General features: G+C 39.7%; 1 protein-coding gene across 6 annotated transcripts in view; it reads right to left on the reverse strand.

The window, feature by feature from the left end:
* Positions 1-16,678, reverse strand: part of PEAK1 (pseudopodium enriched atypical kinase 1) — a 284,302-nt gene that overhangs the window by 57,492 nt on the left and 210,132 nt on the right. For all 6 annotated transcript variants that reach the window (XM_021097994.1, XM_021097992.1, XM_021097993.1 and 3 more), the window contains one exon: positions 1,443-4,702. In XM_021097994.1, the coding sequence (XP_020953653.1) occupies positions 1,443-4,588 (3,146 nt within the window). In that variant the 5' untranslated portion in view covers positions 4,589-4,702. The remainder of the gene's footprint in view (positions 1-1,442; positions 4,703-16,678) is intronic.

Genomic DNA, 16,678 nt, shown 5'->3' on the forward strand with positions numbered 1-16,678 from the left:
TCCCAGAAATACATTACCACTATTCCACTTGCTTTGTGATTACATGGATATAAGGAAAACAGGAACTTGTTAGCATTTTGGCAACCATTTGGGGATATGCAAAAAGTTTATTTTAGTAAAGAATATATATAAAGCTTCCTAGCATTTTGCTAGAAAAAGTGAAGGGATTAAGTGTTCATTTTTATTCACACTTTTCTAAAGACAAGCTGGTGAGAAAATCTGTCCTATATCAGAGTTTTCTGTCTTTGCTGGGAGGAGGCCAGGCCTGGCAGAGAAAGCTCTCTGTAAATCAAGAGGGAGGAAGACTAAAAATCAGATGAATGGAATACTCAGGGCATATCTTTGTTTAAGAATAAAAAGAACAGGGGATATAAAGAAATCATTTGTTACAAACAACAGTTCTTTGTTTTTATTGGCAGTTCATTAATTTTGCTTACGATAGAAATGAGAATGAAAAAACTTAAGCATCCTAAACAAATGTTTATGTGAATGTTACATGTGAAAATATACAAATTTTGTTTGATCTTATGTTCCTTAACAATGTAACATTATTGAAAGAATACAAATTTTACAGTGAGATAGATCAGGGTTTGAATTCTGACTTTGACAATTACTAGCCTCGTGAATCTGGCCAGTTAATTTCTCTGATTTTTAGTTTCCTCAAGGGAAATATACAACCAGTTTGTAGGGCTGTTACAAGGATTTGAGATATATACAGGGTAGGTGATCAATGAACCTTATAGACGGTAGGTTACTCAAGGTAAAAGAAAACTAATGCTTAGAAAACTGATGTGGGTGTACTAGTTGGATAGAAGATTGTAACACTGGGTCTCAATCTCAATAACCACTTCTCTTATTTCATCTACATGTTAAACAATTATAAACTGCTTGCTCTTTCCCCCACCTTTCCACAACACTTGAAATAAGGACAGAAAGAGACAGCAATAAAAAAAAAAATACAGTCCTTTTAAAAAATGCATATAGAGATAACACCTCAATGAAAGCTCTCCTAATCCCCACCAAAAGAAAAAGCCTGCTTAAAGAGTTTGATTTCATTTACCATGAAGAAAAGAACAGTACCACCATTTACCCATTTGATCCCGTTTCTTCCTCACACTGTCATAGCATATTTCAAAGCAACATATTACTTATTGCTATTAAAGTGTTACGGATTTGCTTTTCTATGGTAAAGCCCCTTTGCATTTACTGGAATGCTGCAGGTTACTTTAGCTAAAAAATCCAGGAGCATAAACCTTGTTCACTGCAATAAAATCACTTTAATAATATTCTAATCTTGGAATGCAGTTATAGAGACAGATGATGGCCGCTGAGTGCTACTCACAAACAAAAATGGCTCTTATACAATCTTAGGGATGCAAAAAACCTTAGCATCTGAAAATGTTTTAAAAAATCCCCACATTCTGCCAGCCTCTTTTACATACCTGAGAATTTTCTTAGGTATCTGTGATGGAGAAGAGTGACTTCTTTTCTTCTTCTCTGAGTCCTGTAGTAACCCATCCTCCATTCCACTCCTCTCTGTGACTGCTGACTGCTCTGCCCTGGCTTTGCCCTGATCCACACTGAGCTGGCCTTGGGCAGGCTCACACCTGTACATGAAGACAATGGCTGGCTTCTCGTTGGATTCCCCCTTTGCTTCTGTGAACCAGTGGTGGCGCTGAACTGGAGGAGGGGGCAGCATGTGGATGACCGTGCCATCCAGGCCCACCAGCTTCCCTTTCTCTCGGTCTTTCTCTTTGTCTTCTTCCTCATCTGTTTTCCGACGGCGGAAGAAACTTTTAAATGATATCCAGCGTTTAGGTTTTGTATCAGCTGCCCGTCTGCTGCCTTCTGAGTGCAGAACTGATTCAGCTTCTGTGGACCTGGTAGGGCTGGTTGGCTTGGTCCAGTTGGTGAAATGCCTCTGCAAAAGGTTACTTGCGTGGTAAGGGGAGGATGTAGAGCGTGGTGGGGGAAAGGGAGGTGGTGGCTCATTTGGGGGGTTAGTCACTAATTTGGAGGGGGGAGTGGTGACTGGCTTCATGAGTGGATCTTTCTGTACTTTGGTGGTAGGACTTTCTGTGGTCTGAGGTGCTGCTTCAGTCTCACTACTGGGCTGGGATGTGAAGAGAGATTTGGGCCGGGCCGGTGTGCTCTTAGGTGTGCTCTTAGCAACACTGGCATCGGGAGGAACTGCATAAAGCTCTTCCACGCTGCAAGCTTTAGGGCCAGACTGGGGCATTTCTGGAGGAGACTGTGGGGGTTGGATAGAAGCTACAATCTGAGAAAGCACTGTGCTCGCTTTCTCCCTGGTGCTGCTGCTGTTGCTCACGACCTGAGACTCCTGAGTGCTTTCTGTTTTGGCCACAGGTTCTTGAGTGGTTCTCTGGGGCTTTGTTGGGGAGCTGTGGCTGGAACTATAGCTTCTCTGCGGTGAAGACTGACCTCTGTTAAGACAGCTGTTAAACTCCTGAACCTTCTGAGCCACTGAGCCCCTTTTACGCTCTGTGCTGTTTGAAAACCCTTTAGCTTGGGGACATTCAGTGGGTTTGTTAGTGGTGTTATCAGACACTTTGCTTTCAGTTTCTATTTCTTCATAAGTATGGCTTATTACACTTGTGGTTTTTTCCTTCACTGAAAGTTCTCCACTTGTTCCGAGAAAACTTTTGTAAATGGCTAGATTGTCATATGCATTTGGATTGATGACAATGGGAACTTTGATAGCATTTTTGGAGCTCCGAGCATAAGTTGGCTCATCATGAATGATAATTGGAAAAGGTGGCATACCAGCATTGTTATAACTATTAAATTTTATTTCAGACAAATTAGGTGACTTAACAGGGATAGTTTTGGAGGAAATGTTTGTAGCCGTGGGTGAAGTAGGTGCCGATTTGTGACAGTTTTTCCTTGGAGGGACATTTGGTCCGGCCCCACCGCTAATTAATTCTACTTTAGGTATCTTCTGTCGTGGACTGGTACTGGAAGTCCAGACTTCCTGGTAGCGGATTGCACTGGATTTTTGGAAATGGGCACTTACTTGTCCTGATGTCAATGCAGGGGATGTCACTGGAGAGTTAGGAGTAGAAGATGAGCTCTTCGTTTTGGGGCTGGTAACGGGGCCCTCGAGGTGCTCACTGGCCATGGCTGCTGACACATCCACGACAGTGTAAGGCTTGCACAATGGCTGCTCCAGATTCACTACTCGGTATGGCTTTGCTTGCTCTTCTACAGGAACGAGGTTTATAGTTACTGCTTGCCCAGCAATATCTGTAGAGGCTTTACTTTCTTGCTTCTCAGTCTGAACGGCAATCTTGCCATCTTTCTCTTCTAATCGGAGAGCAAGGACCGCTTTGTGTGTCTCTGGAACTTTTACTGAGCTTTTGGATGCTTGTGCTGAGGTCTTCTCCTGATTATTACCACTGGGGCTTTCACAATTGGGCTCACTTTCCTTCATGTCCTTAGAATCCCCCAGGTTACCGGGAGATAGTCCCCCATTACAAACCTTCTGGGATAAACTACTGGCTGTCTCGGACCGTGATTCTTCTGTTAAAGAGGAATCTGGGGATGTGGAGTCAGATGACACCATGCTCTGAATGCTTCCTGGTCCATAGGAGACCACAGAATTCTCTTCATAACCATTCAGGATTTCATCATAACTGTCATCATAGTCGACAGCACAGATTCTCTGAAGAGATTTATTTCGCAGGGGGACAGTATTCCATTTTTTGTCCACAAAGAATCGAACAGGAGACAAAGTGTTTGCCCTAAAGTTGGCAAAGCGAGGTTGCCCTCTCATACGAATCTCCATGGCCAGCAGCTCTTCATCACTCTCATCCCAGCTCTCATGCTCCTCCTCCATGTTACTGAAAAGCGCATCTTCCTCACTCTCTTCGCCACTAGAAAACTCTGGGTAACAGAATCGGCCTCCTTCATTACTGATCACTTCTGTGCTTCCACTCAGAATAACATGCTTGCCCTGAGTATCCCTTATCCCGCCCATCATGCAACTTGGCGGAAGCTTTCTTTCCAGTGATCGCTTATAGCAATCATTTATTCTTCCTAAGAAGGTTTCTCTGGAGTTTGTTTCATTTCCTTTTACCTGAGGGGTGGTATCTAAGCCTGCTATCTCCTTCAACACTTCAGTTAGTCCATTATTGTTATTTGATACCTTCTTTGCACTATCATTATTGTCATAAGGCTTAGGAACATGGCTAAATCCTTCAATATCATCTTCATTATTATTGTTAAGTGGTTTCTTATTCAAGGCCGTTCTGTTTCGATTCCATCCTATGATGACAGGTTTGTTCTCACAGTTTTCTTGGATACTAAGCTCTCCACACACACTTTGCCCATCTGCCACCATCATAGTGGGCTTCACAGCTATAGTTGGCTTTTTAGCCACAGGAGGCCGGAAATTTCCGGTGTTCCTGATTCGGTGGTTGTTACTATGGTTGGCATTAGTTTTATTGCCATGGGTGATGGGTGCCTTTTCAGGGTCTGGGGGGAGCTGGTGTAAGCTTTTAGGTTTAAAGCAGTTCTTGCATTCACCAGGTTTCCAAACGTGTTCAGTAAAGGTGTTACAAGCAGACATTTTTAAATACAGAACTTCACAGACAATGCTTTCCTTTCAGTGCATGGCAAAATTTTCATCTGTTAGTTTTCACCTCCCCTCTGTTTCATAGCAGCTTTTGTAAGTGTGATCAATCTGTTGGGGGGGGGAGAGAAGAAGAAAATCTGAATGGAAAAGGCACTATGAGGCTTATCGTGATGAATGATTTGAAAAAAATTGGCTCCATTCCTAAATTTTTCTTAGGTTAAAAGAGAGACAACTAATTTGGGTACTTTATGTACTCTCCTTGGCCAATCAGTATTTTGGAATGTTAGGGTTTTTTTTTTTTTTTTAATTTTCTTTAAGGCTGCACTTGTAGCATATGGAAGTTCCTGGGCTAGGGGTTGAATTGGATCTGCAGCTGCCAGCCTACGCCACAGCCACAGCCAAGCTGGATCCAAGCTACATCTGTGACCTATGCTTATGGTAATGCCAGATCCTTAATCCATGGAGCTAGGCCAGAGATCAAACTCGCATCCTCAAGGACACTATGTCAGGTTCTTAACCCGCTGAGCCACAATGGGAACTCCCAAGCCTTCAGACCATTCTTTTTTTTTTTTTTTTTTTTTTTGTCTTTTTTGCTATTTCTTGGGCCGCTCCTGCGGCATATGGAGGTTCCCATGCTAGGGGTCGAATCGGAGCTGTAGCCTCTGGCCTACGCCAGATCCACAGCAACGCAGGATCCGAGCCGCGTCTGCAACCTACACCACAGCTCACGGCAACGCTGGATAGTTAACCCACTGAGCAAGGGCAGGGACCGAACCCGCAACCTCATGGTTCCTAGTCGGATTCGTTAACCACTGCGCCACGACGGGAACTCCCCTTCAGACCATTCTTAACACCTTGCTCCTCGCTTCTAACTCCACATCCTAACTTCCTTTCTAAATTAGTCTTGCCAATTTTATCTATTACATTTTGCTGGAACTCTTTCCTGCCATTATCAGACACTACTGAGACGATTCAGATACCATCTTTTCCCTAGATTTCTGCAATGCAATACATTGTTAACTGATCTCCATGCCTATAGTCTCACCTCATTCCAATCTAACCTCTCTCCTGGTCAAAAATGTGGTCCTCAGACAAGCAGTATTAGTCTTATCTTGAAGCTTCTTAGAAGTGTATCTTAAGTCCCATCCCAAACCTACTAGATCAGAATTTGCATTTTAATGAATTCTCAGATGACTCCATAGTTCTCTACTGTTAGATTAAGCTTTCTAAAATGCAAAAATGATCATCTTATCACCTAGCTTAATTCTGTGGTTTGATCTTAACTAATGCATTGGCTCCCCAATGTGAGTGTGCAGATAGGGGTTGCTAGCTAAATAAGATCCATCTGGGGAACTGCCCTACCAAGTCAATCTCTGAGGGAAGAATTTAAGCATCTGTCTTTTTTTTTTTTTTTTTTTTGTCTTTTTAAGGCCATACCCACTGCACATGGAAGTTCCCAGGCTAGGGGTCAAATCAGAGCTGTAGCTGCCACCTTACGCCAGAGCCAGAGCAATGCTAGATCCAAGCTGCATTTGTGACCTACACCACAGCTCATGGCAACACCAGGTCCTTAACCCACTGAGTGAGCCCAGGGATCGAACCCGAATCCTCATGGAAACTAGTCAGGTTCATTACTGCCGAGCCACAACAGGAACTCCAGGAATCTGATTTTTAAACAAATTCTTCAGGTAATTCTATGTACGCTGAGGTGTTAGAACCTCTGAATTATAGGATAGAATACAAGCCCCTTAGGTTTTCATGATATATCCCTTGACTCCCTTCCAGCCTTATGTCTTAAAAATCAACTAGTCTTATAACACTCTAAATCCCGCTGGGCTACTCATTTCATTTCGTTCCTTGGTACTATCAAAGCCACTTAGACATACCTTCATGAACAAGCACTTTCATTTTTAATTATCTGTTTTCTCACTAGTTTTTCTAAACTTCTTTAAGCCTGGGCTGTATCTTATTCGTCCCTAGATGTCTAGCATAAGGAGCCAGATAAATATTGGCTAACTGAATGTGCTGGTTTTGAGATTTATCTTTAAAAATAAATCTTGTGGCGCTCCCTCTTTTTTTTTTTTGGCTTTTTGCCTTTTCTAGGGCCGCTTCCCGCAGCATATGGAGGTTCCCAGGCTAGGGGTTTAATCGGAGCTATAGCCGCTGGCCTACGCCACAGCCACAGCCACAGCAACTCGGGATCTGAGCCGTGTCTGTGACCTACACCACAGCTCATGGCAACACCGGATCCTTAACCCACTTAGCAAGGCCAGGGATCAAACCCGCAACCTCATGGTTCCTAGTCGGATTCATTAACCACTGCGTCACGGCAGGAACTCCAGTGGCTCTCCCTCTTGTCTTAGACACCCAGCCACAGACCTTCCCAGAGAACACCATTACAGTCATTCATTTCTAACTTGGATGTTATGATAAAGCTGGTAGTAGGCATGTACCTGTAAGAAATATTTTAATAGCCAGAAAGTTAGACTTTATTCATATACAATGACAGTTATAGGATCCTTGGTTTTGTCAGAAACTCAGCCTTTTGTGAAGTTTCAGCATGTTTGTACGGAAGGAAAGAATGTTTTCTATCACTAATATATACAAAGCTATGTCACAGGTAAACAATATTCAGAGAGCACTTTGCCTAAGTGGAAGAAGTGCAAACTTAAAGATCAAAGACGTCCACACAGAAAGACCAATGACTCGGATGTGGCTTCAGAAAAGGCAGATAAAAGTATATGTATGGATAACTGAATTCTGGATGTTCAGGGTTTAGGTTTATGTATTCAAATAATTTGTGGGGTCATTTGAGACAGACAGTATTGGAGGAGGTGTAACTTTTGGAAGGAAGATTATGAGTCCATGTTTTCTTAGCCTGCATACTATAGAGCAAGCAGCTGAATTTGGAAGTCTAGAACACAGAAGGGAATTCTGCTGTTCTCGCCTATTTGGGAACTACCACCATATGAATATCTAGCCCCCAGAGAAAATAGAGTAAGCTGAGTATATGGTCTTGGTGGGTGAACTAGGGAAAAGAGGATAACCCCAAAACAAAACTAAACAATAATGGCCATAAGTGTGATGACACTGAAGTCAAATGAGATTTCATTGCTGGGGGCAGCGAGGTGGGAAGCAGACCACTATTTCAAATGCTGCTGAGAGGTAACAGGAGAATGAGGCCTGTTAATTGCACCAACTGGACTGGACAATGTGAGCTCACTGGCACTCTTAACACAGATTATTTCGGTGCAGTGGTGGAGATGGAAAGCAGACTATGGTGAGTTGAAGAGATTAATTTTAGATAACTTTCTGGAAAGGTTTAGAGGTGGAAGAAAAGAAAGAACTAGGAGTATAGGGGAGGGGGCCCAGAAAGAATTTCCTTGTTTTAAGATGGCAGAAATTAGATCATGTTGACTAACAGGGGAGTACGAGAGGCTGAAAAAGAGAAAAAAGTAGTACATAATCACAAACCCTAGAATGTTAAAACGAGCAGACCCCTCGTACAATCCTTCTGTTATACATATGAGGGGAAATAAAGCCCAGGATAGGCCACACAAGTGAATGAGAAAGGGTCAGAAAAGCAACTCAAGGCTACATGAAGGCTATAATATGTTTTGTTTTTAAATTGTTTTTTTCTTTTCTTATATATGTTCACTGTGAAAAATCAGAAAAGCATAAGGAAAATACAATCATGTATAATCTTATTATTGAGAAGTAATTTCTATCAACAGTTTGGGGCAGTTCCTGTCAGTTGCCAAGAATCTTTTTTTAAAAAAATGTCCTGTCTACTTAGCCTGTGTGGTACTAACAACAAAAGAATAAGGCATTATGGCCTAATATCTTAAACCAAGTTAAACCCATCGATGATAAGACAGGGATTAAATTTTCTCTTTATAAGTAGTACAGTATATTTTGTTTTCCCAAGACTGGTAGATAAATAGTAAAAATGATTCCCCACTTTGAGTGCAAGTAAGTTATTTCAGTCAAGAGGTGCTGTTGAGTTGATTAACAGCTATCACATTATCAACAGGGTAGACAAATGAGATTCACCAGGAATATAATTAGCCTATGTCAGTGCAATGACTAGCTATGTGCAATGGAAACCATCAATAAAATTGAGACTCTGGATTTGACATTCTTTTACAAGTTCTGTGTACATGTGTGTTCAAGCTGTTATAAATCCAAGAGATGAACCAACACCGTTAGCAAGCACCAGATGGAGCTGCTGTCTAAGCCACAAAGCCTCAACCATGAGGGCTGCATTTTTTCAATACTAATTATGTTTGGAGACAAAGATGTGCAGTTAAAGACACTGTCAAAACTATTTTAACTCATAACAGGCTCTTAGAAAGAGAAGTTGTACCAGTTGTAGCTCTGTCTAAAAAGCAATCCTTGGGCTTTAATGCCTTTGTGCAATGACTTTAACGGCAATCAATAACTAGCAGCTTTGCCTGCTCAACACTGACACCTCCAAAATGGGAAACTCCAGTCACCAGAGTTGTGCTTGAGAAATAAAAAAATGTGTCTCCTGAGGCACTTAAGCAAGGATATATGACAGTCTACTCTGGCCTCTTCTATTTATTTGCTAAAACAGGTCTGCTGTGGAGCATCAAAATAGAATCTTTGATAAGAAAAACTCATTTGCCTTCACATTCCTTATTATCTCAAAGCAAATCCTGCAAATGAAATGGTCAAAGGGAGAGTTTAATGGCTGAAGCTGCCCCTAGGAACCAGCTGGGATTCCATGATCTAAAATCCGATTTCATATTTGACAATTTTCAAGACCAAAGCCCTTTGGGCTATAGATGCAGCTATTCAAGAGTAGTCTATTTCATGTCAAGTCATGACAGCATTTTAAGACTCTATTACTGTTTTTTACTTTCTCTACCACTATACAGACAATGACAATAATTAGTTTGCTTCTAGTTGAACAGTTTCAAGCAGATTTGATATAAAACAACCAAATCCACATAGGATTTCAATCTTGGCATAAACAGGCCCACAGAAGTAGCTAGAACTTCTCAAGCTAGATACAATTTCCAAGTCAGTGAAGAAGATGAGAGTGGGTAGGTGGTATATTAAGCACCACATACGAAGCATTTCCTAAAGCACCCGTGGAGAAACTGTTAATAAGCGAGGATGGGGAATGGATTGCTCAGCTCCTTTCCCAATCTTGTGACTCCCGGAGGCCATTATCTCTCTTCACAAAATCTGTCATACCGCCAAAGAGGTAGAATCAAGAATTCTCACTGCTGTACAAGGGCTTTTAAGGATACTCTTCACTGAGAAACTATCGCCTATATGTCATCCAGCACATTATTCTACCTCTGGGCTACTGAAGTAAAATTTATAAGCCAAGATTCTCATTAGGCTTTTGTAATGGAATGTGTGGGTCACTTAAAGAAAAAAAGGAAAGGAAAATGTGACAAGTATCCCTGCGTCATTGTTCCCAACCTTTCCTCCTTCCACAGTGAAAAATGCTGACCTGATACCTCAACCAGCTGCCAAACCCTTCAGTACATGACTAAAAGGGTGGGGAGAGGAAGTGAAAGCAAAGCTGCAGGAAAAGGCTTTGTAGGAGATAAAACACAGCTTTAAGTTGGTACACAAATGGAAATTCCATGCGTAAAAGGAACTTTCTTAGTTTGACATCTGACCACATCTCCCAAAAAAATCAGTTTCTTGCTATGCCAAGAATAGGCAAAATCTTAAGATATAGGGTTCTACCTAAAGAAGAAACCAAGGTTAAACCTGCTTAATTTTGAAAACTTAACTAAAGCACTGCTGAAAGGAAGAAGCCCATCCACTTCCAGTTGTTTTAACCACAAGTTTTTTTTCCCAACAATTTACTGTTCCTGTCACATGGTAGTCATTCCAGGATAGGAATTGTGCAACTGCAGATGCACCACTGTAAAGAGGCACTGCTTGGGTTCCAACTCATTTTTTGAGTTGAAACTCTTTGATGAACCAGTTAAGTAATAATTATTATTACTATAAACTAGGTAACAACTAGTGATAAGATTATATGTTGCAAAACTAAGTTTAAAACCTTATCTAAAAACAGCCAAGGACTCCTGTTTTACAATTTTAATCCTGTTCACAAACTATGCCCTCTGTTTGGAATGTATATTTCTAGTACAGTTCCATTTGACAATACCCTGTTTACCCTTCAAACCAGTTAAAAATTTATCTGTGATGAAGCTTTACCTCATTCCCTAAATATCTTTATTAGAAGACCATGCTGTGCTGTAATTATATAAGTCTCTAGAAGGCAGGGCTGTGTCTTTTCCACCTCTATATCTCTTGGATTGCTTAGAATATACTCGACACTAAACAAGTGCTTCCTGAATAATAATAATTTTAGCTAGTATGATGTACACACTATTATTAGTCTCTTTTTGCTGATGAAGAAACTGAGACTTGCCCAAGGTCACACAGGTAACATGGCAGAGCCAGGACGCATGACTGCACACATGCGTAAATGGTACAGTTCAGCTATTCATGGCATCTGGAAGCTGCTTTAGACTTAAGCATGGTGGTACTTGAGAAACAGTTCACTCAGCAGCAGCAGCACTGCTTACCACAGTGGAATTCCATCTTGAACAAAGAGGTGTTAGAAGCAGGCATGCCCACACTTCCCTAGCTCACCTCTGAGGTGGCAGGGTCCATGTGCTCAGTGCAGAGCAAGCTAAGAGTAAACTAACAGGCACACAATTAGCTAGTTGGGCTCTTCCAAAGCTGTGGGGTTGTGTGTGTGTGTGTGTGTGTGTGTGTGTGTGTGTGTTTCAGAGTATTGAAGGAGTGAATATTGTGAGGCAAATTAAGTATGGTCTTTCATCCAGTCTAGCCTGAGTCAGGAGCCACCTTTATTTGGAGGGGCCTGTGAAGTGGCTGGTTGAGAGCGAATGGTAAGAAGTTGTCTTGCTGTGTTTTTCTCCACCGTCTTCAACTGCCAAGTGAAGAAAGCTGGACTTCATGCTAATTGAGATGTGAAAAAAATAGGTGGTCTCTGGTTTGAAAGAAGGGAACAAGCAAGAGGGGACATGAGGGCACTGCAAGATTCAATGGGAAGAGAAAGAAGAAAAAGGAGGAGGGAAAAGAAGTTGGGAAGGAAAAAGAAGTAAGAAACAGCTGATAATAATGAAAGAAACCCCATTTGAATGTTTACAGTAGCATAACCAGAGGAAGTGATAATGCTCTTTGTTTCCACTCTTATCCATTTCTGGAGGCTTTAATATCTTGCATGACTTGTACATTTGGTAAGAGGCATGATTTTTCCTTCCCCAGCTACAGAACAGAGGGAACAATACATTCTATAAGACAGTTATAACAGACTTTTAAAGGGAAAATGTACTTCTAAATTAATGAAAGTCTGAATTATACAATACTTTAAAGAAATATAGATTTACTGCTTTCGAAGAGATACCATGATAAATTAGTATAACAGTCTTTCCTGGTCGAGGAATTTGGAGGATGTTCTAATAAATAAATAAGAATTATTTTAAAAATGGTTATAAATAAATAATGGTTTAAAAATACATTAAGAGTGTCTTTCAACTTGGGATCCAGGATGCATTTCCAAGGGTCTCTGAGTTCAGCTCTCACACTGAACTGAAAGCAAAGTCTACAATGTAAAACAAATTAATAGAAACATATGATGGAACATGGCAATGGCCACTTATTAGCTATTCACAGCAACATGATGATTTGCAATATGATTACAAATGTATATATACACTTGTTTTTCTAATCTGAGCTGGCTTCAAGCACACCGCTTTAACAGTAAGGAATAATGAGAAATGAAGGAGACTCACTTAGCATGTAAATGATACAGTCCCACAAAGGAAAGACCAAAATGACATCATAGTACCTTCACTGTACGTTGTACCAATCTTGGATTTTTAAGATCCTAGAAAGAAGTGTGGCAGAAGAAGATAGCCAATGGTAATGAAAGCGGCCAAGAAAACTGTGGGGTTGCAGGCAGCTCCATACTCAATTGTGAGCAGCAATTCAGTTTCAGTAAAACATCATCTACTGTATAAAAATAATGTTAATTTGCATTTCATTAGTTTTATACGCTTTTCTTCTGTACTTTTAAATTTGTTCAACTTATACCTAAATGAGAAATACAAGTATAAAGAATTTATACCTAATTTTATATTTGTTCATATTTGAGTAAAATAATAATAATAATATATATTAATACTCAAAGAGTATAGTTTTTAAATAAATTAAAAGGAGTCTAAAATTATTAAAGTTTGAAAAGCAGTGCTTAAAAACATTATCCTCTTATATCAGGTAAGCATTCCATTGGTGATCTTATTTATATTATTAATTTGCTAAGCATCTATTAAAGGAGTAGAATAATCACCTACCCCAAAGAGCTATTGTTAAAATGAATTAAGATAAAATATATAAGGATTGTACTAAATCTATGGATGGCTTGGGGTACTACGGACATTTTAACAAATAGTAATTCTTCTAATCCACAAACATGGAATATCTTTCCACCATTTGTACCTTCTTCTATTTCTTTTATCTTGTTTTCATTGTACAGATATTTCACTTTTTGGTTAAATTTATTCCTAAGTATTTTACTGTCTTTGATACTACTGTATATGGAATTATTTTATTTCTTTCTCAAATATTTCATTGTTAGTGTACAGAAATGAGACTGATTTCTGTATATTGATTTTATATCCTAAAACTTCACAGAATTCATTGATTGGTTTCGAAGTTTTTTTTCATTGTTGAGTATTTAGGATTTTCTATATTTAAGATCATAGCATCTGCAAATAACAATGATTTTACCTCTTCCTTTATGATTCAATAAAATTCCTATTAAAATTCCAATGGCATTTTTCACAGAAATAGAAAAAACAACGCTAAAATTTGTATGGAACCATAAAAGACCCTAAAAAGCCGAAATAATCCTGGGGATGAAAAAGGTAGAGGCATCACACTTTTTGTTCTCAAGCTCTACTACAAAGTATAGTAATTAAAACAGTATAGTACTGGCATAAAAACAGACATATAGACCAATGGAACAGAACACAGAGGACAGAAATAAACCCATGCATATGGCTTTATGACAAAAGAACCAAGAATAATACAATGGAAGAAGGATGGAACATGGCAATGATGGTTTCTTCAATAAATGATGTTGGAAAAACTGGACAGCCACATGCAAAAGAATGAAACTGTATCCTACAGATGATACCCCCCCCCAAAATAAAAATGGATTGAAGACTTAAACATAAGACCTGAAACTATTAAACTCCTAAAAAAAAAAACATAGGGGAAAGGCTCCTTGACATTGGTGCTGGCAATGATTTTCTGGATATAACAAAAGTACCGAAGTATGAGTAACAAAAGCAAAAAATAATGTGGAAATACATCAAACTAAGAAGCTTTTGCACAGCAAAAGAAACAATCAACAAAATGAAAAGGGAACCTAAAGAATGGGAGAAACATATTTTGGATAAGGAGATAAATATCCCAAATATATTTATTTATTTATTTTTGTCTTTTTTTTGCTATTTCTTGGGCCGCTCCTGCAGCATATGGAGGTTCCCAGGCTAGGGGTCTAATTGGAGCTGTAGCTGCCAGCCTACGCCAGAGCCACAGCAATGCAGGATCCGAGCCGCGTCTGCAACCTACACCACAGCTCACAGCAACGCCGGATCGTTAACCCACTGAGCAAGGGCAGAGATCAAACCCGCAACCTCATGGTTCCTAGTCGGATTTGTTAACCACTGCACCATGACGGGAACTCCAATACCCCAAATATATAAATAACTCATACAACTTAATAACAAAACAACTGATTTAAAAATAGGCGGAAGAACTGAACAGACATTTTTCCAAACATCCAAATAGTCAACTGGTACATGAAAAGATGCTCAATATCACTAATCATCAGGAAATGCAAATCAGAACCACAATGAAATATTCACCTTACACCTGCTAGAATGGCTAGCTTCAGGAAGACAAGAGATAACAAGTATTGGTGAGAATGTGAGGAAAAAGGAATCCCTGGGCACTGTTGATGGGAATGTACATTATTCTACTATGGAAAACAGCATGGAGGTGCCTCAAGAAATTAAAAATAGAACTGCCATATGATCCAGCATTCCCAATTCTGGGTATATATCCAAAGGAAATGAAAACAGGTTTTTGAAAAAAATATCTTCATTCACACATTTACTGCAGCACTATTTACAACAGCCAAGAAAGAGAAAACAACTTAAGTGTCCATCATCAGATGAATGGATAAAGATGTTCTTTGTGTGTATGTGTGTGTGTGAATACAATGGAATATTATTCAGCCAGGAGAAGAAAGAAATCCTGCCATTTGTGACAACATGGATGGACCTGGAGGGTATTATGCTAAGTGAAATAAGTTAGAAAGAAAAAGACAAACACTGTATATAAGGATATATATACACTTATATGTAGAATCTAAAAAAAAGCCAATCCCATAGAAATGGAGTAGAATGATGGTTACCAGGGACTGAGGGGTAGGAGAATTAGGGAGATGTTGGTCAAAGGATACAAACTTGCAATTAGAAGATGAATAAGTTCTGGAGATTTAAGGTACAGCATAGTGATTATTGTCAACAATACTGTATTACACACCTCAAAGTTGCTAAGAGACTAGATCTTGAGTACTCTATCACAAAAAATAAATGCTAATTATATGATGTGTTTGAGGTGTTAGCTAATGCCATGGTGGTAATCATATTGCAATATATAAATGCATTAAATCAATACACTGTACATCTTAAATTCACATGTTAAATTTCAATTATATCTCAAAAAAGATAAAATATATAAAGTGCCTAACAGAGGGTGATGAATAATTAGCAAAAGAGACACTAATAAGACTTGTCAAGTGCTCCATTTGCATCTTCCCTTTTCTCCCCAATCTTCTGTCTCCTTCCCTCTCACTAGAATCCTTTCCCCTTTACTTTTTATTGAATGGATTTTCATAATAAAATTACTGATTAGTGGGATTAAGATGGTGGAGGAGTAAGATGTGGTATCACCTTCTTCCACAAACACATTAAAAAAAAATCTACATGTAGAACAATTTGCACAGGACATCTACTGAAGGCCAGTAGAAGACCTTAGACCTCCAACAAGGACAAGAAACCCTCTGCATAACTGGGTAGGACAAAACAAAAAAGAGAGAGAAGAAGAAAAAAAAAAAAAAAAAAAAAAAGGAATCAGGACTAGACCAGCATCCTGAGAGGAAACTGTGAAAGAGGAAAGGAATCTGTATCCTGGGAGGCCACCTAAGGACAGGAGATCAGCTGGGATGGAGGGGGAACCTTAAGGCCTTGGAGAAAGGGCAACAGCTAGACTGAGGAGGGCAAAGCAAAGAGAGTGCTGCACAGACCAGTGGTACCACTTCCTGGGACACTACAGCCTGAAAAACTTGGGCAGAGGCTGGGCACTGAGACTCAGGCTTCGGAGAATAAGAAAAATATAAGCAAAATGAAGAAGCTCAGAAACCAGTCCCAGCTAAAAGAACAGAATTCCCCTGAAGAAGCAAACAATGAAAGAGACCTCTGCAGTCTAACAGACATCAAGTTCAAAAAGGAGGTAATAAAAATAGTGAAGGAATTAGAGCAGAAATGAACAGTAATTCAGATTACCTTAAAAAGGAACTAGAAACTATAAGGAAGTGCCAAGAAAAATTAGAAAATTCATTTGCAAAAACACAAGCTGAGTTAAAGGCATTGAAGAGCAGAATGAATAATGCAGAGGAACAAATAAGTGGCATGGAAGATAGAATAATGGAAATCACCCAGTCAGGACAGCAGACAGAAAGCCAAATGAAAAAACATGAAAGCAATATAAGAGATATATGGGATAATATAAAGTGGGCCAATATATGCATAATAGGGATTCCAGAAGAAGAAAAAGAAAAGGGATTGAAGATATATTTGGGAATTCCCATCATGGCTCAGTGGAGACAAATCTGACTAGTATCAGTGAGGACTCTGGTTTGATCCCTGGCTTCACTCAGTGGGTTAAGGATCTGCCATTGCCATGAGCTGTGGTGTAGGTCACAGA

Source organism: Sus scrofa, chromosome 7 (assembly GCF_000003025.6).
Source record: "Sus scrofa isolate TJ Tabasco breed Duroc chromosome 7, Sscrofa11.1, whole genome shotgun sequence".
NCBI classification, from domain to species: domain Eukaryota; kingdom Metazoa; phylum Chordata; class Mammalia; order Artiodactyla; family Suidae; genus Sus; species Sus scrofa.